This window comes from Anoplolepis gracilipes, chromosome 11 (genome assembly GCF_047496725.1).
Source record: "Anoplolepis gracilipes chromosome 11, ASM4749672v1, whole genome shotgun sequence".
NCBI lineage: Eukaryota > Metazoa > Arthropoda > Insecta > Hymenoptera > Formicidae > Anoplolepis > Anoplolepis gracilipes.
The window spans coordinates 9,620,872-9,648,493 of NC_132980.1; the positions used below are offsets into that span (position 1 = coordinate 9,620,872).

Sequence of the window (27,622 nt, forward strand, 5' to 3'; positions counted from 1 at the left end):
CTTGGTGATTCGCGTTAGCGGTACTCTTATACCATTCTTTTGTAAAATCGTTATACAATGTTGTAAAAAAAAAGCGCTATTCACGTCGCGTTTCCGACATGTTAATTAGTTGAAATTTAAATTAAACTAATTTACTTCTCGCGACGTTTCGCAGACGTTTCTTTCTCTGGCATCTGTAAACAGCTGAGTTTCTTGAAAACTCCGCTGACATTTTTCACCGTCCAATCGCCGCGTAATATCTCGGATCCATCCGCGATTCGAGGACAAGGGAAAGGCCTCGCTTATCCCTTAGGGGAAATTCACGCCGATCGAGAAGAAAGGAAGCGCGAAGAATAACTTTAACGATCTTGCCTCGAGGGCGAGAAAGCTAAAGGCGACTGACGAGTTTCGAAGGACACGGCGGGTATACATTCGATGACATGAAGGACACTGCGTTTTCGTAATCCGCGCTTCGGCGACACGGCTGGATAACGTCGCGGATCTTTCATAATCGACAATGTTTCGGGCACATCCGTTACTTTTGTCGATTCGATCGCGTCAGTCCAGGAAATGGTTTCCTAAAATCACGAATCGTCAATTAATGGATATATAATTACTTGCAAAAGATGGTATATACTTTCTTTCATGCTATACCTCGGTTCCATTATATGTCTCTGGGAGTATCATCTGGTATTATAAAATATTTTTTATTATTATTCAGATATATTTATAAAAAGTCACATAATATTTAAACGACTTTATATACCTTTATATACCATTCTGTTTTACATATATTTTTTTAGATAATTGCTCTTAGTCTAATTGCTCTTAATTTAATTGCTAGCAAGACTTAATGAAGTATTTATCTATCTTTTATTTATAACGTGTTGTTTGTAATGTCTGTAACATTAAATTGCCACTGCATTTCTTTCTCTTGCGGATTAATCGATTCCTTGAGCATTCAATTGTACCGTAATAATTGATATTTATCGAGAGAGGCATTATAGCACGTTATCATGTTTTTACTATCTGTTGACGTCATACAACGCGTCCCAGATCCATCGCGAGACGAGTCTTTTTTTCCAAGTGACAAGAAACAGAAGGTTCCTACGTATAAACAGAATGCAAATTAAGGAGATTTGATTATTATCTATAGATTATAACCGAAGGCGAATAACTAATTATTAACTCGTAGAATACGAAGATAGAGATCTGAAGGTTCGCCGGCGCAAGAAACTCTCTTTCTCTCGCGATGTATGTATATATGTAGTATTATTAGAAATAATAATTCCATGAGATCAGCGGTTTTAAGAGCAGACGGTTTCAACGGCGGGACGTGGCGCGTATATTTTCGTTCTCTCATTTTTTAATTAATGTCCGCGCGGTAACCATCGTCGAGATCGATGGTCCAGAATAGCCTCTCGAAAGAGGGTCTTTGGAGAAAACCCGTGGGCGTGACGAGAGCCTGCTCGCCGCCGGTCCTCATTCCGGAATCGTCCTATTTCGCGCGCTCCCTTCTATCGGCGATGCGGGAAATTGGGTAGGATGATTCAATTAGCCGGAAGAGCCCCTCCGTAAGCGAGCAATCCGCCGGGGCCCGCCGTGTAATTTTGCAGAAGAGCGGTCCCCCGTAACGACGCGTTGCATCGGTAACGTAGTAGAATCGATGACGCACATCCGTCCGCGCGATTAATCTCGCGGAGCTTCTTTACAACAATGATCGAGTCACCGGTTTTTTTTTTTTTTTTTTTTTTCCTAGCACACTTGTTCCCTCGCGGACCATCCGTAACGTTTGTTGAAGAAGCGCATAATCCGTTTAATATCCGCTTTTTGATTGACTCTCTCTCGATGGACTATTCGGAGCGACAAGAGTAATCAGCGCCAAGATCGATCGCGAAGACGCGTGCAAGAAGTCAAGAACAGGGGTGCGCAAACTTGAGCAACTTCGTAGCACCGATTGCGGGATATATAGGGTTTTCGAAAAGTCCGGAAACGGTCGAATATCTCAAAAATAAAGCATTTTAAAGAAAGGAAAAATATTTCAAATAAAAGTTGTTTGGTTCGAAAAGCGCCATAAAATGGTGCCACTGGTTTGACCTTGGGTAGTCGTTTGAAAGTTATATGAAGGTTACCTTGAATTTCTTAAATAGGATTTTTATATATTTTTGCATATTCTTGCAGCTTACCTCGAGAGCTTTTCAAAACACTATAATAAAATATTTTTTCATTAAGTATTTTTCGAGTTATAAGGCTTGAAAGTTTCAATATTTTGACATCAAATACGAAATATCTCGTAAAATATTAATTTTTCGATTACCTTATTTTAATAATTTGTAGGACATAATAATAATCATAAAGAAAATACATGGTTGTTTCTTTAAAAAAAATCGATACTAATGACACCATTTTATGACGCTTTTCGAACCAAACAGCTTTTATTTGAAATATTTTTCTTTTCTTTAAAATGCTTTATTTTCGAGATATTCGACCGTTTCCGGACTTTTCGTAGACCCTGTATATCGCGCGATAACGAAAATGTTTGAATCCAAGAAATGTACCGTAATACAGAGAATAGAGAGAGAGAGAGAGGAATATTTTAATGAATTTTTCGCTCGTCAGACCCGGGAAATAAATCGGAATGAGTAAGGCGGGACTCGCAGGCGGAAACGCGTCAGCGCAGGAAGTGCGTCAGGCGTGCCGGCGGGGCGCACCCCTGGGCCGGAGCATGGAAATTCTCCGTGCGCGATCCGGACGCGATAAGGTAGGACACCCGCGGGCCTTCTCCGTACATTTTGCGGAGGGCGAAGCGCAGAAGGAGGTGGCCGACCTCCGACCTCGCCCCCGAGCCGATATCATCGTGCAACCCGGTTCGCGCTAATAAATCAACCTGTCGCCGGGGCCTCCAGTCGCGCCCTCGACCCGCGACACGCTTCTCTCTATCGCTTACCCTGACATCACTCTCTCTCTCTCTCTCTCTCTCTCTCTCTCTCTCTCTCTCTCTCTCTTTCTCTCTCTGCGCTACTCTAGTCGCTCTTTTAAGCCTTTGGTTTCACCGAAGGCGCTCGCTTCCGGTTAACTCGCGTGAAAATTGAATAATTTTACGCGATGGCAGAAAAGATAATAACTTATTTCAATGCATTCGAATGAAAGACCCGGGAGTATATTTCTATAAACAAAAAAAATAGGTAAAAATTTCGATCGACCTAGATAGCCTTACGGATCGAAATTATGCAACGATTTTTTTAGAGAAAATGCGATAAAGCGTTCCTTCTCTCTCTCTCTCTCTCTCTCTTTCTTTCAAAAGGAGGAAATTACGTGAAACGACAGCGTGTTTTTTTTCCTCAAGATGAAAACCAACAACGTTTGGCGAACGTAATTTGCAACAGATTAATCTCCAAGTGGATTTAGCGGTCGCGACGTTGTAACTCGAAGTTTGCGAGAAGGAGCCGGCGCATGTATTACCAAAGGAAGTCACCAAGCTCGTCTTACGGCCTGTTTGTCTAAAAGTCCCACGATCAGTTTACCTATGCATGTTCAAACTAATTGAGGATTCTCATGAAATTCTAATTCAATGTCCCGCCCGATCGAGTTGCAATGGGAGATCGCGATGTTGTCCGGATCGGTATAATTTATGCACGTCTTTGTACCCCATCTCTCTCTCTCTCTCTCTCTCTCTCTGTCATTTTCTAGTCGTTTTTCTAATGAAGTGTCAGAAGCACTTTACTCGGACGACGTTGAACAACCGGCGGATATCGGTTTATCGAAAATGTAGAACGAATGCACGTACGAATCCGACTCGATGTTCCATTTTAAATCGACGGCAAATAAAATAGAGAAGTAATAATTCTTTTTGCAAACAATGTGAAACAAGCGCTTTGAATAACTGACGTTAAAATAAAATAATACAGATTCATTGATTTACATATAAAACAATTACATTTACAGAGTTATGCATCGGTAAAAAGATAGATGGGATAAAAAGAGCACGTGTCGAAAATTGCGATTGACATTTATATGACGCGCACGTGGCGTTACAGCACTTTTTTTTTTTTTTTTTTTTTTTTTTTTTAAGCACGCCTAGGAAAGCCGTCTGGAGGAGGCTCGGACAGTTTCTAACTGCAATTAACCCGGCTCGCTGCTGCGACCCTTCGTGTCAATCGACCTTGCTCCTTTCGCGGCGAGGTGGCTTCCGCACGTGTCGGGGCTGCCGGTGTGTTTCTAAATTCCACGTTAGCTCCGGTGTGTCCCGAGAGCGCATTCCGTCGCTGACAAGAGCTTCGCCGAGTTTCACCTTGCAATCCGGCGGTATTAACGCGATTACCTACCTATCCACTTGCTGTCCTGCTGAACTTTATCGTGCCGAAGTCTATTCCATGGTTTTGATCGCTCGATAATCGTTTTACGTCCTTTTTGTGCCTTTGAGAAACTTAACCGCTACTCGGAATCGAGCTGTCGGTTTGAGCCTAACGAAGCGAAATTGCGCGATGCTACTGCAGAAAGTAGCTAATGAACTCTGGAAAAGATCCTTTCTCGAGAGATAACGGAGAAAGATTCTGCAGGGAATTGCGATAATTTTATACGATAAAAGAGAATGTATATCTGAGAGAGAATCAAACTTAATATATATTATTCTTTTAATTGGATATCTTATATATAAAATATATACATATAACATTAAAATATTATTTATATATATATATATATAATAGAATTTTAAATTAATTATTACGGCTTGGTAATGTATAATTGTATAGTCTCGAATAGTAAATTAATGACATAAATCGTGGTAAAGTATGACAACGTAATTGAATAAAGCTGATTAAGTTCGATTTGCAAATCTTGTGGGAAGTCGATGTCGCTTGATAGGCAATTGACTGTCGGTGAGAGTCTGTCCGCAGTTGACAGATCTCTATCTCGGTAATGACATTATACATTACACAAGCTTTTGTCCCAATAGGACCTGATAGTTCGCACGGGTGGATTCAAATAGTCACTAGCCGGGGCACAGATCGCTTTGACACATTAAAGCGTATCGGACCGAATCGATGTTTCATGCATGAAGCTGTTACTGCTTCTATGGCGGAAGCTGGTAGCAACGTGCGTTTACATCGATCCTCAATGAAGAGCTGCGATCGTATCGAATACGTCGTCGTTAAATTAAATTAACGACCGTTACAAGAAGACACTATTATGACAAACGTATATAATAAAAGAATTTTAATAATTATTGAGTCTTTGTAAAAATAATATATATAAATAATATTAGCTGAAAAGAATTACACCTTCATTATTAAGTATCATTATCTTTTAGACTTTTAGCTTTGTATCTGGAAATAGATATCTAAGAATTGTGTATGCAACGAAAATTGATGACAAATTAATGCACAATTTATTAATCCGCCAAAGACTCAAAGACTACATTAATTATCTCGCTACATTAATGATTTTTTACATAAAAGAGTCGATTACCAAATTTCCATGTGAACCCACTAATTTTGTTCGAAATCGTTATCATAAATTTTAGACGAGTTGGCGAAATCTCATGTTGCGGAAGTGCTCGTTTCGAAACACGAAATGATATGGTTACAGGCAAAACCAGATGTTGCTTTCCCTCGTCGTTTGTCGTTACGGTTGGTCGCGATATAGGAAGACTAGAACGCGCCGCGATTACCACTTATTCATATTATGTGAATTATATATTAATTAGTTTACACACACATACCCACGCGCAAAGGTCGCTGCGTCTCGTGACTGTGTAATGACGCATTTATCGCGTATAGACAGCGCGTAAAAAATTATACACGTGAACTGAAGGTTTAATATCGCAGTTTTACAAATATTTTTATGTCATTGTTTTATACAGATCGAATCAGATTTTAAATAAATTTTTTGACAAAAACACTGATGTACAAAACGCAACGTATATACTACATGCACGCACGCGTGGACGGATAGCTAAAATTTTCACCGAGTCGATAGCTAAAATTTCCACGTCACATCGCGAAATAGAGAAATAAATGTCGGGTTACGTAAATATCAAATTGTACGGCGAGCGTAATGCGTTGATTGTGCAAGAGCAGAATCAATATTATTCGGCGAGTATAATGTAAAATTATATATAAAATTATATATATGAATGATATATATCGAGAGTATCGTAAAACATATAGGGGCGTTATCCTCAATTTTTTTGAAAAGTAAAATATTAAAACATATGAAATTTCTATATACTTTGCGTTTTATAACAGAGTTGCGTACTAATTGCATAATAATTATAAAAATACGTACAAAAATATTTAGATGTATTTCTATGTGTCAAAATGCGAATTTTAAACTGTTTTTTTTTTCCTTCTTGTAAAGTTGCCATTTCGAACTTACGCCCCTATGTTATGAATCCTCAATATATATCATATATTATGTGATAACATAAAACTTTTCGTATATTTAATCATCAAACAGCACGGCAGAAAAAAATTAAACATAATGGAAGTAACTGACACGCATACATATATTTCAGATTCAGAGAGCGCATATTTATACAAACGGACGTTATATATAAATCGCAGAGAATTTTAAAATTGCTAAAATAAACATCATTTTAAGCGGAATACACACACACACACACACACACACACACACACACACACACACACACACATACACACATATATACACGCACCAGGCGTGCGTGTAAATCGGACGCGCAAATGCGTCAACTGCGTCGATTGCGGTATGTCGCGAGTAGAGTCAATATTATTTTGTTATATATATAGAAACTACCTGTGTGAATGTAAACGCATGCCGAAATTTCCCGAAAATTGGTTCATTATAAAATAATCTTCATTTCGCTTGTGTTGGAGATCCCAAGCTTACGGTTACATATTCGCACACAAAACGACGATGTCCGCGCAAGAGTATTCACGCATTAATAATAATTGTCCGGCGGGCTTCTCTGAAAAGTGGTCGAGAATGCAATCAATTCCATTTAGGGTAAATGGCCATAGTTTTTTAAAATCCAAAAATCATACTTTTATTTTTGTTATTTTTTAACAGTGTTTGGCATATTATCTTCACTGAAGCTTAAATTACGTAATATTATCGAAATTAAAAGGAAAATATTTCATAGAAATTTTATATTATCAAAATAGTACAACGTAAGCATTGGCCACCTTACCCAACCTTTAAGGAAAAGATGACCATAATATTTAGAAAAAAATTGTGAAAACGAAAATAAAAATTATAGGTCATATAATAATTTACATATCTTTATAATATGTCTGACGTCGATTACGATAGCTTAACTCTAATTTATTCGACGTTATTAACAGTTTTTAGTGGACAAATGAAAAACTTTGCAGATAGTCAAAAGTAAAAATATGACATAAGATTCACAGTATCGTTATTTCGAATAATGTATGCACATAAAGTACTTTAAATATCGATTATCTTTGATAATGACTAAAAAAGCGCATTCTGTAGCGATTATTGAAAAAATTATTATGGTCATCTTTTCCATATGGCCATCATACCCTAGTTTACCCTATATCAAATATCGTATACGCGACGGTAACGAAGCACCCTTTGGGAACAACAGGAACGCCATCGAGAGCGCCGTTCAATCTACGTCCGATGACGCGCGGTTAAGTAAACGCAATATTTTAACTTTTTCGTCGCATCTTACATGGTAAATCGCTCGACATGTTTACGAGAGCGTCGTCGATCGTTGAAAGTTGGCGGCCACGTTTTCGCCATTGCAACCACGGCGGTGCCGAAAATAAATTTGCGTCGCCTCTCCCTTTCCGTCTGACGAACAACAATAATAGTTTTTCCCCCCACACGGTATTGTCTTTCGGAGTCCTTTCGCAATAATATCGTCCGGCGATTTGTCAGCGCGGTCGCTCCCTGTACGGACGCGTATATCTCGCGAAGACACGTGTGTAACATCGGCATGTGACCCGCGTTAAATTTGGAAGAGGCACAGCACTTCTGGGCCGCAGTTGTCGCCGTTTCTCGACGGTACGCAAACCGATTGTGATGTCGCACTCTTCCAAATGTCACGAGAGAAACAACGGCAACGGATTCTCGCGAATCAGTCGGGACGCGAAGCAGATTCTCCGATCAGTTTGTTGATTTTGGGATGGATTACATTATATCGATCGTTGATTCGTAAACATTGGCGGCACAGAAAAGAACGATTTTTTTTTCTTGTTTTGATAAAAAAATGTAATTTGACATATATATATATATATATAAGACTTTTTTCGAAAAAATTTATCAGGTCGATATAAAAACGGATGTTTCATATATTTATTTAAATTTCGTCTATCGTTACGTCAAATTTATCTTTGATAATTCTATAAATGCATCTGGTTCTCGGTTTATTATATTATATAAAAAATAAAGAATTTATTATACTTTCTATTTGGAGAGTGATATACGAATAAAATTAGTAAGGAATGGGCAATGGAGGGAAAGAGGGAGCGAGAGAAAGAGAGAGAAAGCGAAATGTACAGAAGCGACAAAGCACCTGGAATAGTTGCCAGCGTTACTAAAGATAGGATAACACAAGTATTACACTCTCTTCTGTTCGGAGCACATTGTGTTATCCGCCGCCATCTCGACGGGATGAATATATATGATTTAATGTTCCCTTTATGTGACACGCTTCGAAATTCTGTCGCGAACTTTAAGAGGCGAGAGAATATATGTATGTGTGCGTGCGTGCGTGCGTGCATGTGTGTCTATATGTGCGACAAAGATACTTTGAAAGTGGCGAACCCGAAATGTTGGAGCGGAAATGTGATTTACGAGACGGAAGCGATTTATTGCCTCTCGTTGTGAGGTTGCATAATATCGTGTCAGCCAATTGGAAGATAGGAGTTACTTATTCCGGGTTTTGGTACATAGTCTATTTTGGCCCTTGTGAATTATTTGCCTTAAAGGGAAACTCGTAGGTAGACTAAAAGAGGAGAGAAGAATATGTCAAATTAAACTAAAGGGCATGTGTTTCAGGATAAGTATACAAGCCTCGATTAATCGTTTTTCCAGTGATGTACTTTCCGCTTTAAAGGGAAAGAACGATAAATATTGTACATGTACATAACTTTTGATAAAACAGTGCTGAAACATTAGACTAGTGCGTGACTAACATCGTGGTTTTGTTAATATTATGCACGTGATATAATGGACGACTCGACGAGGCGGCCTTAGAGATGTGTTTCGTACAATTAAATTATACATTAAGCATAATTAAATTATAAATTAATATGCTTCTTAGAAAAATACTATTATAAATGTATTTTCAAAGAATAAGCTTGTCTCGTTCAGCTATGAAATGCCATTGTATAAATACACCCTCGAATTATTTTTATGATATATTTTTTCCGTGATTCTGTGCACGCGCTATTGTATGTCTCACAATTCACCTTCCTCTCCGATTCGTTTGAGAATAGAGCCCTAACGAGGCATCGATTCGCGATTAGTTTTCGAGTTGTCGGAGCCGCCACCACCCGGGATTTTCCCCGCGACGTCGCGAAAATCTGTAAAGTTTACGGACACGTCTTGCTCGCCGAATTGAATTCTGTTTGTCGCGTGTTTTATTCGACGTTCGCAAGCTATCGTGGACGCCATTTATCGCGAACGCGACACTTTGCAAAGTGACGGAAAAAGATTTCGCAAATTCAATCTCGAAACGCCGAAGGCTCTCTTTCTCTCTGCGCTGTTCAAGTCTCCTTATTGCTCGAGTGGAAAAAAAGCACGTGCATATAGGACACGTTCGCGGTCCTCGTAGTCTCGCGAAGTGGAAATGCATTAGGTAGATGGGATGCATAATTGGGGCCGTCGTGAATACACCCGCGTTACCATCCCTGCCATATTTCTTTCTTTTTTTTTTTTTTATTCCTTCTATTTTTCTCTCGCTTTCTATCTCGTCTTCGTCGCGTTAATTTGTTTACCTTAATGTTGGATAAAAGCGTAACGTTGTGTTTGGATCGCCACGTCGGCACTTTACGTTACCGCTTCGCTTTCGCACGCGTGTGTGAAAACGCCAGCCGGTGCAACTTTTGCGCGCCTCGTTTGCGATCGATCCGCGGAATAGTGAGACTGTAGAAACGCGAATATTCCGGCGCTTTTAAGCGCAGCCCGGCAGCCGGCAACCGCGAAAAATCGGCAACGGCCGTCAAATACAGCTGACGGCTCGTGATTATCAAATATTGAACGACCAAACACGGCGCTTTTCTACTCAACATTATCGGTGATCACCTGTCGATTAGCTTCTATTCGAGTCGATCGACACCTATGCACCACCCGTGTTTCCCACAAGTAGTATAATACTCTCTGCTTGTCGCGCGAATATCACACCCGCTGCGGGTGCACGAATTACGCACATGTACGAATATATATATATATATATATATATATATATATATATATACACATATATACATATATATGTATATATATATGCGTATACGCGTCCACGTTACGTACGTATGTATATGCGAGACGTGCAAACGGAACAAAGCCACGTTAAGCTGGTTGCGATTGGTGTGTTGCAGACACGAGGTGCCTGTCACCTCGGAGCCGATCACGGTGATACACATGGACGAGGACGTCGTCGTGGTCAACAAGCCCGCCTCCATCCCTGTAAGTGGTGTACTGCCAGAACTGTACTGCCAGAAAATTGTTTGCCGTATTTGTCTATTGAATCATCACACGCATACATATATATCCGCATACACACATACGCACATACGCATATTATTCAGCGGGATACGCATGCTATCTTGCACGAATGACGGCCCTTCGACAGCAATCGTGTATCGCTTGACGTTCGAAAATCTGTTGATTCTCAATTTACATTTGTGATCCCCAGAAAGTATCTTTACACACATTTATGTGTATATAACTTTTCTTTTTATATACTAAAAATTTATTTCTACAACACGCTCTCGGGATGTTAGAGATCCGTTAAATTTAGAATCCTCGAATTATATACTTTTGCATTTTAGTGAAGAGACCCTCGTTTCGTCTAAATATACATTCGAGCGTTTCCTTAAATTAAATTTCACCCCGTCGACAATCGGAAGCGCGGACATTCGCTCCTTCGTGTCGCTAAACGTCGAGCTTCCGATTTTGTTAGCCCTTTTTTTTTTCTTTTCTTCTCTCGCGGACTAAATCGCCGCTAACGAATCGTTTTTCTCAGACTAACAAACAGAACAGCGCGGTTTTAACGGACCCGCGTCAAGGGCCTTTGACGAGGTCGGCTTTTTAAAATGCAACGTTTCGGCCCTCGATCGATCTCTCCTGATACTTCTGAATGTGGAATACACAATCGCGGCGATGGGAAGGCAAGGGGGAGGGTTTAAAAGGAAAAATGGCGAGAGAGGAAAAAAATCTGCGCACGGGCAATTCGCATAAACGACTCGAAGTCGCGCGATGCAGCCGCGCGCGAATAAAAGCCGCTATTAAAATGTTAATCGTTCGCATTGCGCCGCTCGCAAATCACGGATAATTTACTCTCCCGCGCTATTATTGCCGTCCCCGATAATGTCGTATTCCGTGAGCGCTGTAAAAACACGTGACTAAAGGACACGTGCAACGATGGCAATGCAATTCCGCGAGTCCGATGCATTAAACCGTGTATCGGTGATTCATTGACGTAACTAACGGCTTAAAGGCTTACTCGCCGAAGAAATATTTCAGAGTTCTCTCTTTCGTTTTGTATTTTAGCAACACTTTGATCTGGGCTATTTCCATCTGTGACATAATCGTAATAACGTATGCGCCTCAATACACATGTCGCAGTCTCTTTGTAAATTCAATCCTTTTATAAAAAAAGCATATGCGCTTTTTATAAAACACATCAGCCTGTAAAGAGATTCGGCGCTTTATAAAGATTAAACCTTTTTGTGCGAAAGAATTGATTTAAAAATCCTGCAATATATATATATATATATATATATTGGAGAAAAACGTAAATCTTATCAGAAAAAGAAAGAGAAAAGATAATCTGGAATAATCTAGAATCTGGAAAGTTTCTTAGAAAATTTTAATGTTCCTTGCTTTGTTGTTTCTTTTCATCTTTTTTTTTTTTCTCTTCTTTTCTCGTTTTCCCTCTCGCGGGACTGTGAGTTATACAACGTTAATGCAGCGATTGCAAGTTTTATTCATCTATGACGGTCTGTGATTCGCGATAGGTGCTGCGAGAGTTCGGCGAACCGGCTGCTTTTCCTTTTCAAATGTCACCGAATGCACGTCGCGTCGGCGGTCGCGTTTCTCATCTCTGCAGACTTGTTAACAAGGGCTTGCGTAAGAAAACGCCAGGCATTAATGCAAAAATAATTCTACGCGCGAGTACCCGGTGGATGGTACAGACGCGATTCTCAACTTAATGAGTCGCTTTCGCGTCTCTTTGTTTTCTTTTTTCTCGAGTACTTTTTTTTTTCTTTTCCTCTGGTCTGCCAGCAAGTGGTCCCGAGGGGACCTCGGGTCGACTGAGGATTGGCCGAATTAATTTTCACGTGCAGACATCGTTAAAGCGTTATGCAATTGGAGAGATAGCAGAACTTTATTGCGTCGCCTTCGTTTCCTCCTTCTTTCGCCATTTCGCGTATTATAGCAATAATAAAATTATTTAGCCTTTTTCATTTTAAATAAAATTTTTAAATTATTTTCCTAGTATAACTTGTTAGATTAGAATTTTATAAAATTGTAATGCTAAAGGTATATTAGTAAAAAACCAATAGGAATGATAAAGAAATCTAGATTTTTTTCTATTCAATATAAAAAGATATTAAAACGCACTATATTATAATTGCATAAAATGATAAAGCTACATTTAGCAAGATATTAATAAATGAGGATAATTTTGATTTTTTGTTTCAACTCAGCAAAAAATAGCGAACGATATCATATCAGTTTTATAAAATTATAGTGCATAGAAGTATTTATTATAGGAAGATATTATTAGTGGATGATATTTTTGAATCCAAAACAGAAAGAGCATCGGAAAAATTATTAATTGGGTATTTATCAGCGTTAAAAATAAACTAGAAATTCTATTTTTTTTTGTTAATTAATTACAAATATAATGGCGCGAATATTAAATTGACTTTTAAAATTTATTTTTATCATGAACCGTATCATGTGTCAAGATTATTCCTAGCCAAGTTCTTGAACAAAAAACGATTATATAAATACGGGCTTGATATTCTGAAAATTTACTTTACGATGAGGGAAAATTGGAAAGTATGGTACTTTTGCGAGTGGAGAAAAGTGCCTTTACAATCGTCGGATTATCGTAGCCGTTCATCGATAGTCGATAGCGAGAATACATTATTGTGGATACGTGCTACCATTTCTACCAGTGTTGATAGAAGCACAGACTTATCGAACCAGGAAGAATCCGATACGAATCCGCCACCCAGCCAACCGATCATTTGTACATACAAATCCACATTGTTGATCCGAACACATAAAGTGTGCCGTTACCCGGACCATGTCGGTGCAAACCATGTCATGAATCGTCTCTCCTTTGTGGACGCGATCGCTTTTTGTCCCGAATTTGCCAGGAGAAATGGGTCGACCGCGTTCTCTTGTGTGGTTGTTGTATGCGCGCACATGTATTTACGTACATCCAATTTACATTGGCCACATGCCGATAGGCACAACTCGTCAAAACAACGTGCACTTCGTAAATTTACCGTCTACACATTTCCTCTACATACTTCCTGTAGATATTCCTGGTTACACGATGAAAAAAATTTCGCGGGGGAGAGAGAAATGTTTCATTAGATATCTAAAACTATCAGTCTTCCTTTTCCAGAAGTCTATATTATATATCCTCAGTGGTGGGAATTTTTTGGGCGGATTTAAGTGCAATAAGAAAATTAAATTTTATTATTTAATCCGTTTTGTGATCGTAGGTGCACCCATGCGGTCGTTACCGACACAACACCGTGGTCTTTATCCTGGCGAAAGAGTACAACTTGAAGAACCTCAGGACTATTCACAGGCTGGACCGGCTGACCAGCGGCATTCTTCTGTTCGGTAGAACGCCAAAGAAGGCGAGGCAGATGGAGCACCAAATAAGAAATCGACAGGTCGGTGTTGCGTAAGCGTACGCGTGAAAAACATATGGGTGTTAGAGCGTAAATCGTTGAACAAAACTCGACAATGTGATACATGTCGCGTTTTCACGTTTCAGGTTCACAAGCAATATGTGTGCCGAGTGGAGGGCGAGTTCCCAGAAGACGAGGTAATCTGTTCGGAACCGATCGAAGTAGTCTCCTACAAGATCGGCGTCTGCAAGGTCTCGGAGAAGGGCAAGGATTGCGTCACGCGTTTCAAGCGGCTTAGTTACAACGGCAAGTCGTCCGTGGTTCTGTGCAAGCCGCAAACCGGCCGCATGCATCAGATTCGTGTCCATCTGCAGTACCTCGGTTATCCCGTGGTAAATGATCCGCTCTACAACCACGTAGTGTTCGGTCCGCATAAGGGTAAAGGTGGTAACATCGGCAAGACCGACGAGGAACTCGTCCGTGATCTAATCAGTATCCACAACGCCGAGAATTGGCTCGGCATGGACGGCGACTCCGACATGAGTCTGTTCAAGCCGAAGCTGGAGCTCGAGGAGCGCATGTTGGGTACTGGCAACGATAAGGACAACGGCTCGTCGCCATCGTCCACACCGGGTCTGGTCGAGGACGAGCAACAACAACCTCAACAGCAACCGCAGCAGCAGGAATCTCTTAAAGTCACCGTGGGAACTCAGACTGGCTCGGAACCGCCGGATTCTACCTTCGCCAACGACAAGGTCACCGTCGATCCGCACTGCTACGAGTGCAAAGTCAAGTATAGGGACCCGAAGCCATCGGATCTGGTGATGTATCTGCATGCGTGGCGTTACTGCGGCCCGGGATGGGAGTACGAGACGCCGCTGCCCGCGTGGGCGGCGAGCGATTGGGCTGGCGATGATCGATAGTTCGTATGACGAGATCGTGGATGATCGTGTCGATCATCATCGCAATCGTCGTCGTCGTCGTCTTCGTCGTCGTCGTCGTCGAATCTCGAATCCCCTTTTGAGATATCCTTACCCCGTGCCTTCCATCCGCTAACGAGCGATCTTTTGACCATTGTACACGTACACGTACAAGTACACAAATATATAAAACACACACATATAAACACACGCAGGACATATTCTTACATGCGATAAATAAAGGTGCATACCCCTATAATTCGGCCGTCGGATTTCTCGAGGCTGCGATCCGAGAGAAATGGGATTGCTGGAACAATCTCGTCGCTCGATTTGCATTTTTGCGATTTCTCGCCGTCGATATGTAAATGACAACTTCGGCGTTATTGTGATGTATCTGGGAGAACGGAAACAATTTCGACATGTCGTCGTTCGCGCGCAGAAATGTATGTTCGATTCTCTAGTTTGTGCGCGTTCTCTTTTCGTCACACGTTCTGGCACAGTCTCGTCAGGCGCGCAAATCCCACATGCGGACGAATCTTACGCGGGAAACGATCCGAGACGGCGTTATATTATGTAATTAATCATAGCAACAAAAAGACATCGTGTTATACATCAGCCCTATTACCCTTAATACTGTCCTGATTTTACGAGCCAAATAATAAATCAGAACATCATTATTATTGTTATTTTTATCCACAGCGTATTTCGGATTTTACAATCACATTTCTCTTGCGTGAACGAACGTGGGACGCAAATATCTGCAAATGTAGCGCAAAGTCACGCTGACTAATGAAATGTAATAAAGCGCAACGATTGTTCCTAGGATCGTTTTCTCTCTGTAACAGCTTTTGAAGGAGACTTTATACGGTCAATCGATCAGATGTTTACAAGTCGCAGGTCTTCGTTGTAACTTACGGAAATAATGGCGTTCTAAGTAATTTTTTTTTATCTGTAACAAATATAGATAATCTGTGATTATATATATATATATATCAATGCGATATTTATCGACCAAAATGTTTTAACGATCAAAACATGGTTGCGGGGCGACAAGAGCTAAAGATAATTTTCTCATAATTTTTAATACAATGGAAAAATATAGATAATTGAATAATCGTTTACATTTAATTATAATTCGAACGTAAGCGCAACTATGTGCAGTGTAACGCTCGCGTATATAAATCGTATATAAAAATCACTTATGCGAACGTTCTATAAGCAGACTGAGACAAATGTGTATTCTGTAAAAACGCGAGTCTCACCGCTTTTATGTACGGCGGCGGTCAAAAAGTCACTGCCACTGGGAGCGCGAGACACCCTTAACACGTGATAGAAGATTGATGCATCTGTCAGAAGTGGCACGGTGGATTCCGATGGATCGTATCGTTCGTCTTGATTTATGACGTACAGAAACGAAGAAAGGCTCGCGGACTCTTCTATTTTCTACGGCGACGAGAGTCGTCCGGTTTGCGCGCAACTATTACTCTCCGATGTTACGGGACATTTTGATTCACGAGAGATACCGCTCGATCCATTTCTCAAAATTCCGTGCTCTTTGCAGAAGCGTAATGTCGTCTTATCATCCAAGAATAAACGACAGCGCGGAGAGTAAGTATCTGACATATTTCGCTAGCACTTTTGTCGCGCGCGAGCGACGTTCCCGGGAGAGGGAACGTACTTGGGTAAAATGATCATCGCCGGATTTGACCTCGGGATTGACTTAGGAACGGAACCGAAGTGAATCGGTGATATCGGTTATATTCGCTGCAGCCACTGTTGCTTTTGGCATCGAACCACTTCGGCACTTTAGCCTGACAGAAGTCAGCTAACTTGGCGATAAATTTATCTTTGCGCTTCGACGACTCGGACCCTGGAACAATTTCAACGAAGCCCTGCGATTTCCGCGTATATATCGTATATATTTTAGTGGTATATCGCTAATATACTCGTTGCGTGAGAAAGCGAGATCCCGTAGTAAATGTCGTGGATCGAAAAGACGAATGGAAATAAATAACGTCGGTATCAATCGTGCGTTAATATTATTAGAAGAATTCTCCGATGCGGTATATCATGATCGTCAGTTTCTTTTTATTATCGCGTGAAACTCGTCTGGATTGCTGGAAGGTTGTCACATCGCATAGGAACACAATTATATTCTCAAAACCCAGAAAACGTAACGCATCGCGAGCAATTAGTATTGTTTTCCTACCTACTTATATTCGTCAACGATGAGAGATCTGCGTTCCTTAATTAAGAAACAATAGCCCGATTTCTATTCACACGTGACGTGAATGTTTTCGCATGGTTTCGAGAATAGACGTCTAGCAATCGGGATGACTGCTGCGATTGTGACGAAGATAGAATCGCGATAGAGAGGTACACGTCTATTTTTATGAAAGATATACGTATTAACGCGAAACTGGATGCGCGGTGGCGCGAGTCCAGCGGCAGGGGTCTCCAACAATAAGCGTGATCTTGCCGAAAGAGAGCCAATGATCATGCCAAAGAACGACCAGCGAACTTTTAATCGTATCGTGTATAACATACCTTTTCTCGAAGCCTCTAGAGTCTCCTCGGGAAGAAGAAAAAAAAAAGGCGGAAAGAAGACAAAGTATTTCGCAAAAAGTACAATCCGAAAGCGAATGAAATGCGAGAGTGCTATAATTTTATTTTATTATTACAAGTTACACGTTCTCGCGATTGATACCGACATATATATACACTGTGTTTCGGAGCGAAATCGATTCTCAACGTATTCGACAGATTATTTTAAGCAAGAAGATTATATCATGGATCGATTCGATTTCGTTATCGAGACATCGTTTAATAAGTTAGCGATATATATCATGTATAATCATAATCAAAATAATACATAATCAAACTTTATAATTTTAATGTGATCAATTTTACATTTTACGTTACATTCTTTGCTTAAAATGATCTCTCGAACACGCTGGCCAAGTTGAGTTTCACTTCAAAACACTGTATAAGTATATGGATATATATATATATCTATATATATATATATATATATATATATATATATATATATATATAGAGAGAGAGAGAGAGAGAGAGAGAGAGAGAGAGAGAGAGAGAGAGAGAATAAGAGAATAAGAGAGATAATGTAACAACGGACCTATCATAAAAGACAGTGTGTGCGCTTACTAACTCGACCAGGATAGCTCACCGGAACGGACGGGCTACCCCGAAAAATGTAACGGCTAGTTTAAATCTTATTTAGTAACTAACGATAATTCGAGAATAAAAAATCGCGAAAAAGACAGTTCCGATTTTAGCGGCGCTAAGAAGCGAAAGAGCGAGAAAGAGAACGAGAGAGTAAGAACGGACAGACAATATCTGTTTGTTGAATGAGTGCGCTTTTGTATATATGTATTGTATACGCACATTGTACCGTATCTTTAAAGCCACATTAATTATCCGTACTGTAGTCGGCGGAAATGTTAGCGCTAGCGAATTCTCTTGTATGATGAACGAATAAATGCAAAGTATCGTTCGATAAAAACTGGTGGTGGCGAATATTTTTATCAGACGGCCGCGAATGTTCTTGCGTTTCGCTTGGAATTTCCGCGTAAATAACGAGAGCGGATCGTGTGCATGATTTATGGAGAAGAGGCGGTTCTCTCCCTGTCCTTCATTCCGAATGCGCGTTTCCGTGGCAAAAATATTTTCCGTTCAATATAGCAGTATCGTTTGTCTCATCGTTACCTGCATAATACACCGCCAGTGCCGTTACTATAATTCGTGTAGCTTCGAGCATCCGCAACGCGCGCGATGTAACATAATTCCCGCGAAGACCGCGTAAGATGGGCAAAGTATGTACGCTGTTTGCATGGGAGAGCGCAAATGTTAGAAAGAATAAATGTTAGTTTTAGGGTCCTAAGCAAATTCGACCGATATTTCAAGGTGAATCGAATTTTTGTTGTATTTTGCGCATACGATATCAAACACGTTTCTCTCTCTGATATGATATATTATATTTTTCTAGAAACCGTTGGCTTGTTGTCTCGTGCTATTTCATTTTAGGGGTATCATTATTAAAGAAGAAGTGGATTGCTTGTGTAATCCACGTGGGATTCGAACTTCCTTAATGTCTACCATCGAACCAATCCTGATGTATTACATCAATTTCCTTCGCGCTCAAGCGTCCGAGATAAAATATCACACGAATTTTGACCCGAAACACATCGCTTCGCCGACTTTACTCTCCTTCGTGAATGCGTTACGAGCTTTTTGGCCTAATTTGCGATCTTTCTAAAGGAAAGGAATATCTACTTGCGATCTACGTATGTATATGTATGTATAAATATATAAATTTTTTCTCTTATGTTTCTTTTATTCATCGAACCATCAGGGCGGACGGTCAGCCCAGGTTCGAAAGACATCGTTACATGGAAATCATGACTATCGCGTGTAAATTTGTTTATAATATATACACTGAAAATAAATATCTTACCGGGATTACTCTAAATATTTTTTTCTTTATTATAATCTCCGGTTTCTACTTTGCTCGATTCTTCAATTTGAAATGGCATGCTTCCGTTCTTTTATGCGCGCCTCGATCTCTGGCCTAAAATGTCTGATCAAACCTTGGACGGGCCACGCAGCGCCGTCCGCCAGAGCGCAGATCGTATGCAGTTCTATTTGTTTCGTGAGCTCCCATAGCATGTCTATTTCGTGCGCCTCAGCATTACCATCCACGAACCTAAGAGAAAAAAGATTATATGTTTGTATAATAAAATCTAGATAACAATTTTATGTTATTAACAATCGTATAAATATGTGCTTACCTTTTTAGTATTTTAAACATCCAACTGATACCTTCGCGACAAGGTGTACATTGACCGCACGATTCATGCTTGTAGAAACTTAACAAACGGGTGATAGCTTTGATTATGTCCGTCTGCTTATTCATTACGATTACTGCGGCCGTGCCGAACGAGCTCTGCACCCTGATGAGATCATCAAAGTCCAACAACACGGTGTCGCACGCACTGAAAGAACATCTCAATCGTGATTTTTGAAAAGCTGGAGGGGTCGCCGAATAAGCCGAACGTTTACCTCTTAGGAATGACGGGGGTCGAAGAGCCTCCGGGAATGACACCTAGTAAATTATCCCATCCCCCAATTACCCCTCCTGCATGCCTTTCAATGAGCTCCTTCAAAGGAATGGACATTTCTTCCTCAACAGTACAAGGATTGTTTACGTGTCCAGAAATGTTGAAGAGTTTAGTTCCGTGATTGCGTAGACGTCCAAACGAAGCAAACCACGCTCCACCTCGGCGACAAATTGTCTGTTAATAAATAAATATTACAAGGATAAAGAAAAGGATATATAATAGAATAGAAGAGTAAATTACAAAAAATTTAAGTATACAATACATACAGGCGCTACTGCTACAGTTTCGACGTTAGTGACGGTCGTGGGGCATCCAAATACACCGACATCAGCCGGGAAAGGTGGTTTTAGCCTCGGTTTGCCCTGCTTCCCCTCGATGGATTCGATAAGAGCGGTCTCCTCGCCGCAAATGTACGCACCCGCTCCTCGCAACACAAAAATGTCGAAATCATATCCAGAGCCACAGGCGTCCTTTCCGATTAAACCAGCCTGATAAGCCTCGGCTATGGCGACTTGCATGTTGGACGCCTCATTGTAAAATTCACCGCGTATGTAAATGTAAGCAGCACAGGCACCCATAGCACGACCGGCAATCAAGCAGCCCTCCACGAGCTTGTGTGGATCGTGGCGCAGGATCTCGCGATCTTTACATGTTCCTGGTTCACCTTCGTCACCATTGATCACCAGATATTTGGGTCTACCATCCGACGGCTTATTCATAAAGGACCACTTCATCCCAGAAGGGAAACCGGCTCCACCACGGCCTCTCAAACCAGAAATCTTGATCTCGTTGATGATCCAATCAGAACCTTTGTCCAATATCTCCTTGGTCTTGTACCAGTCGCCGCGACTCATGGCACCCTTCAGCCGCCAGTCATGTCTACCGTACAGGTTTGTAAAGATACGATCCTCATCAGACAGGGGTGATCCCTGTTTCTGTAAAAGAAGAAAAAAAGGTTAGGTGATAATGATATATAATTGACATTTAACGTAAATGCAAGCATTTCACTGCACTTTCCATAATTAAAATAAAATAAGTATATATATAAGTGTAAATATTTAAAGCAAGAAAGATGAAAGATAACGATTAAGGTGAAATGATTTAATGTTGAAAAAGAGTCTCACTTTTCCTTCGGGAGCGGCATCGGCAAACGTTCTCGGCTGCTGGCTGCTCAAACTAGATCCGAGGAGACCTTTAAATAGTGCAAACTTATTTAATTACATAACCTCGCAATGCGTGAAATATATCGTAATAGATCAAAGTGCCGCAATTATACCGAAACAAACATGTTCATTGACTCAACGCTGGCATTATCGATGATTCTTGACAATTTGCAAACTCTGATGACAAACGAATGCTCGAAACTCACCCAATTGTCTCCTCGGAATCTGCAAACAACGCACTAGGGCACTTGCCATCTTGTCACCATTTTGCAGAATATAATTCTCTTCGGCAGCAGTGCCAGCTGATTGAGAAATATCATCCGGACGTTTTCTCGATCGGCAACGTATCGATCATCGATATTTTTATTCAAATATATAATAATAAATATGTTGACAATACCACAATTTTTACATTATAATACTCCATCATAAGAAATTTGATTCTTATTTTATAGCTGTCAGCTGTGTTTGACATTTGTGCTAAATATGCAGTATAACGCTCTCCTCTCCGAATTTTTTGTAATTTTAAAAATTGATGTATTTTAATGCGTAAATAAATTCCGTTCTCAGAATTTATTCTACGCATTAAAAAATACCACCAATTTAAAAAAATAAAAAAAAAAAACAGAATCAGAGAGGATATACATATCTCCGGTGCGTGGTTACACGTGTACAGGAAATATCTCAGTGGCGATATCTATTCATGGAGAACTCAACTATGTTGTCACATTGAAAGGACATACGTGTACCTCGCTGTTTTGTCGTGCAAATTTTACGTATTGTCACTTGCTGAGCGCACGCGAATTGCGTGCCGTCGTGGATGGTTAAAGATCGCTCCGTACGAAACGATGGTACGCGGACGTGACACGTACAGGTGCGATCCCGGGTGCTGATTCCTTCCTCCCCTTTTCCCTTTGGATTTATCGTCGGCGAGGACGAAACGCGCACGTTAATTGCGAAACTGGACGACGAGAACCTGCAGCATTATGCCTTCTAGAAGGAGCAAAGGCGGTCTCTTGGCCAGGGTGAATTTTCCCCTGTATACCGTGCAAATGGTAACCAACAGACACATTCTGGTAGGAGGCGGAGGTGGTTCCTCCAAGACTGGAGTTGCTAACGGATTTGTGAGTTTAACAGATTTTTTTTTTATGCAAGTTGTATTTATGTTAAAATGATAACTTGGACCTGTGAACAAATCGTTACGTTATGTAATTTTCTGATAAAGATGTTATCGGGATCTTGATAAATGTCAAAAGTGAAACTGAAATGAATGCTTATGTTGTAGGAAATTTTTGAACTGTCACACAATGGGACACATTTTATCGCTGAAGAAGTAACTAGACACGAAACGGGTCCCAGTGTTGTCATGAATTGCGTTTCACACAGGAGTGATAATAAGACATGGATTGCAGTTGGTCAGGAGAGTCACTGTCAACTGTATAATGTAAATTCTAAGCTGGTAACTTCGGAGAATGGAGAATTGATCAAAGGACCAACGGCAACAGCACACAAGGATGGTCTTAGACATAGAAAAATTAGTGAAAAAGTTGAGGAATTGCAAAAGGAGAAGATAGAGGAAATCAAAGACAACAATTCCAATGTCAAGAACAAGAAATTGCAGTTAGTCCTTGATCCCGCTGGCAGCGTACAGACAACTTTTGGGTAAGATACTTTTTCACATTTATTACATTAAAGAGTATTAGAAAAACTAATTTATAACAAGAATTCTTTTGCTTACAGGAACGGTGAACCTTTACAGAGAGTCGTCAGAGTGAACATTCAGGGGAAAAGTATGGCTACAGGTGGCACAGATGGTAAAGTTAGATTATGGAAATTTCCACAGCTGGACAAACTGTACGATCTTGACGCACATGGAAAGGAAATAGATGATATAGATTTTAGTCCTAATGGCAACCTCCTGGTGAGCATTGCCAAGGATGGAAAGGCCTTTGTGTGGAATATAGAGACCAAAAAAAACCGAGAGCTTAGTTGGAAGCCGCGGGACGGCATCAAATACATGTACAAAAGATGTCGATTCAGGAAATTGACAGAGAACGAAAAGAAGAATGATCTATTTATGCTCACTAATGCTGTAACGGCGAAGAATCCTAGTTTCCTTCAGTTGTGGGACGTTAATGCTGGTGTAATAACCAAATCTGCTCCCTACAAGGAGACATTGTCAGCTCTCGCTGTTTCTAACGACGGTAAATTCGTGGCTGTCGGCACGATGTTCTCGGGCAGCGTCGACATATTTGTGGCGTTCAGCTTGAGAAAGGCTCTTCACGTTCCTGGAGCGCACAGCATGTTTGTGACTGGTCTAGAATTCCTTCCAACAAACAGTCAACTGAACGGCGTCGCGATCACCAGCAACACGGAAACCGCAGTCGTCAGTATCTCCGTAGACAACAGGATTTGTATACACAGCATACCATTCAGACGTAAGTATATCAGCAAGGAAGTTGTCTCTTAATATTATCTTTAAATCATGTTAACATAAAATAACAATTTTTTTTTCTTTCAAATGTGTCAGATACACTGCCATTTTGGTTCGTCATTATACTGATAGTCTTCTGCATATGCGGCGCATTCATGTTCTGCAGTTATCTTGGTATATGACCTACGAAAAGCATGACCGAGACGATGAAGCAGGATGGCATCTCTTCTTCTAATCATCATATTAAATTAATTATTGTTTGCGCGTATATATAAAAAATTGAAAATAAATAAAAGCCCGAAATATAAACGCACGATTCACTCACACGAGTACGTAAAATGATGAGTGCTCAAAATTTTACGTACACAAGCGAAATATAGAAATAAAAACAGAAATGACAATGGTATTTCGTCGATATAATTAATTGACGAAACACCAAGTGCACTGTAATTGTGGATACGCGGAGCATTATAGGGTAGAAATATTCTCGGATCGTTTAGCAATCAGATTTCGCGTTCAATTATCGAACAATACTTAGTTGTATTCGTCACTGTACACAAGATATTCAGGAAGCGCGTCGCGCGATTTAGATATAGACATGACGTCAGTCGAGGTGCTGTGATAAATAAACTACGTTAAAGTGCTTACAACAAATTGGAGCCACACTAATTAGCACATTGATGTACATATAGATTACATTTTACCAGTTTTTAATTGCGCAAAGGCAAGGATTTAATAGTGCATCGCGTCGCGATTGTCTCTTTCATGCGTGTACGTTTAAACAGTTTCATTTACATATATATATATATATATATATATATATATATATTATAATAATTCAAAATGCATGCGCGTTTCTCGAACTTGCCATGTGGATGACCAATCTTTGTTTCTTTCTTTTGTATCACGAACGAAGACATAATATGTATTTATATATCACTGATATTATATTCTTTCCTAGTTATATATATGTTACTTGATTGTATTTTCTCTATAAAATACATAACAAATGTTTAAAAAATGCTTGTATTGCTCGACGCTAACCCGAGACAGTAAGGAGTTTATCGTGAACACACATCATGCAAAATCTGTTACTAATTTTGTCAGCAGGAAACTACAGATGTGATGTAGAGTGCAATGCTCTCGATAAAATGCTGACTAATAAATTAATCAAGACATTAGCCAACAAAATTACTTGTAACTTATAATATTTTTATTTTATATTTATATAATAATAATATACTAAGCTATCGATTATTTATAAATAAATTACTTAAAAATGGGTTTTAAAATGAAAAGCTTCTTTTATTTTATATTGAATTCTTCCAAGTTTTACTGAAATTGTATGTAAATTTTTAGTTAATATATTATACCGAGAAATTTATGTGAAAAGACATTTTGATATGTATATTTTTGAATAATTAATTGATTTCTGATGTTCTTATTTTGGCAACTATTTATTGTAGAAATTTGACTCAACAACGAAAATAAATATGACTCGGTACCATATTAATATATTTATAAAACTACATTTGTACGCGTCCATTTTTAACAAAATTGAAATAACGTTTTTAATTTCAAGAGCAGCTTTTGTATAGTTTATTTATGAATAATTGAAAGATTAACGTATTGATATATAAATATTCAATTCAATATTAAAACATAGAAAAAAAACAATACTTTTCAAATAACATAGGAAAGAGACATGTGCCACGTGTAGGAACACATATTTATCCTAGTGTTATTTCTTAGTATTTTATTTACTTTTTTCCAATACTATAGGTCTTAAATTTGCTCGTTTGTCACATGCCGTGACGTATATAATAAGATTTTGTAAACGTAAAAGTGAATAATTAACTAAATAATATCGGAAAAGAATAGAGAAGTTTGGACAGAGATTTTAAAATTATATAAAGATATGCCGTATCTGTGGGATACTTCCAATGTTAATTATTTTAATAAAGATGTGCCAATCCAAGCATGGAAAATTTTACTTGATATATATAAATTAATTAAAGAGAACGCGACCCTCGGACCTCGACCCTGGACTTTAAAAAAAAATTAACGAACATGAAATTATTCTACGTAAAGGAACGGAAAAAGATAAGTTATTAAAACACTTAATTTAAATAAATAAATAAATACATACATACATATTACAGAAATTCTAATTTCTTAATTAAACTTATTAATACTAATTATTATGGTCAAATTATTATAAGTGACAGTTTACGAATTTGTATTCAAAATTCTGTATTTTTTCACTTTCTCTCTCTCTCTCTCTCTCTCTCTCTCTCTCTCTCTCTCTCTTTCTCTTTTCTTTTCTTTTCTGTATTATTTATAATAATTTTAGGTCGCAGCTTCAAAGCGAACCGGCGCTGATACTGACATTTATATACCTAGACTATGGTATTATAATTTCTTAAGTTTTTTGAAAGAAAAGACTGAACAGAGCCGTATGGGTATGGATACTTTCGAAAGCACTCAAGGGGTGAGTAACAATAAACAACAAATAAACATATAATGCATTAAAATTATTTATTTAAGATTAAACATTATTATGTTATCACTCGCATCATATTTTCTTGGAAAGAAAGTTTTCCTTGTTCATTAAAATAATTAGTAAAAATATTTCGTACATTATTTTCTTCTTCATTTCGTTCTCTCACAATGCATTGTTCAAGTGCCATTAAACCATTTACTTCATGCCAATCACCTTGCCGAAATATTAAATTATCAATGTCTTCTTTGTCGATACAATTCTCGGTTAAATATGTTGACGATTTAATTCTTAAAAAATTATGTAACGCGCAACATTCCAACACAATAGGATCAATATTATCAACATTTATATTTATACTTTGTCGAAAAACACGAAACCGTGTTACTAATATTCCAAAAGCATTCTCGATGACTCTTCTTGCACATGATAATCTATAATTAAATATTCTTTTTTCGTGGGATATATTTTTAAATGAATATGGTTTTATGATATGTTTGTTAATCGAAAATGCACTGTCTCCTAAGAAAACATATGGTACAAAAGTGTTAGTCTCTGGCAATGGGCACGGTTGTGGTATATTTAGTTCATTTTTCATTAATTTTTCATAAAATTTTGTGTATTGTAAAATAGCTCCATCTGAGACACTTCCATTATGCCAATATGAACGTATATAAATTCATAATTAGTATTTACAACTGCAAATAAGACGATACCAAAAAAATGTTTATAATTATAATATAATGAACCTGTCGGGAGGTTTTTGTATCGCTACGTGCTTCCCATCGATGGCGCCAATGCAATTGCTAAAATTCCATTTTTCTTCAAATTTTTGTGCTGTTGCTTGCCATTTAGTTTCTGTTGTAGGCATCTGAAAAAAAATAATGTTCAATTTTTTCAGAAGGATTTACAACCATGTACAATGCATACAGCTCCCACAGACTCTCGCCAACTCCCACCAAGTAAAAAACTGCCAACAAATTTATTAAAAAAACAAGAGCAGTTCTATGACGAGGCAAATAAAGTACTAAATTCAACAGAAGAAGAATGGGAGATTAAAGGAAAATCAATAGGATATCAAATGAAAAATCTTGAAAAAACACAACAAATCATTGCACAACAATTAATCTTAGATGTACTTTCTTATGCCAAAATTGGCAAATTAACGAAAGAGTCCTTTATCTTCATTTCCTCACCGCCACCTCATTTTACATCTGTATCTCAACACATCATATCATCTCCTTCTTCTGCCTTCCAAAATTCATTTTCCAGGTTCATGCCATCTCCTTTTCCTGCACCCCGACAAACATTTTCAAGTCCCATGCCATCTCCTTTTCCTGCACCCCGACAAACATTTTCAAGTCCCATGCCATCTCCTTTTCTTGCACCCCGACAAACATTTTCAAGTCCCATGCCATCTCCTTT

The 27,622-nt window shown here is 39.1% G+C and overlaps 3 protein-coding genes across 6 annotated transcripts in view; 2 read left to right on the forward strand and 1 right to left on the reverse strand.

The window, feature by feature from the left end:
* Positions 1-17,994, forward strand: part of LOC140671131 (pseudouridylate synthase RPUSD2) — a 124,247-nt gene extending 106,253 nt beyond the window's left edge. For all 4 annotated transcript variants that reach the window (XM_072902257.1, XM_072902254.1, XM_072902255.1 and 1 more), the window contains 3 exons: positions 10,536-10,623; positions 13,905-14,081; positions 14,186-17,994. In XM_072902257.1, coding sequence (XP_072758358.1) covers positions 10,536-10,623; positions 13,905-14,081; positions 14,186-14,962 — 1,042 coding nt within the window. In that variant the 3' untranslated portion in view covers positions 14,963-17,994. The remainder of the gene's footprint in view (positions 1-10,535; positions 10,624-13,904; positions 14,082-14,185) is intronic.
* Positions 17,995-19,295: 1,301 nt separating this feature from the next.
* Nd-51 (NADH dehydrogenase (ubiquinone) 51 kDa subunit) lies at positions 19,296-21,579 on the reverse strand. The gene is made up of 6 exons (XM_072901987.1): positions 21,470-21,579; positions 21,225-21,292; positions 20,367-21,035; positions 20,042-20,274; positions 19,771-19,974; positions 19,296-19,685 (listed from the first exon to the last, which is right to left on the reverse strand). The coding sequence occupies exons 1-6, from the start codon at positions 21,516-21,518 to the stop codon at positions 19,499-19,501; spliced, it is 1,410 nt and encodes a 469-aa protein (XP_072758088.1). The 5' UTR covers positions 21,519-21,579; the 3' UTR covers positions 19,296-19,498.
* A 422-nt stretch (positions 21,580-22,001) lies between these two features.
* Positions 22,002-24,995, forward strand: LOC140671009 (guanine nucleotide-exchange factor SEC12). Its single transcript, XM_072901988.1, has 4 exons — positions 22,002-22,387; positions 22,549-22,925; positions 23,004-23,701; positions 23,794-24,995. The coding sequence occupies exons 1-4, from the start codon at positions 22,250-22,252 to the stop codon at positions 23,877-23,879; spliced, it is 1,299 nt and encodes a 432-aa protein (XP_072758089.1). The 5' UTR covers positions 22,002-22,249; the 3' UTR covers positions 23,880-24,995.
* The last annotated feature ends 2,627 nt before the right edge of the window (positions 24,996-27,622 follow it).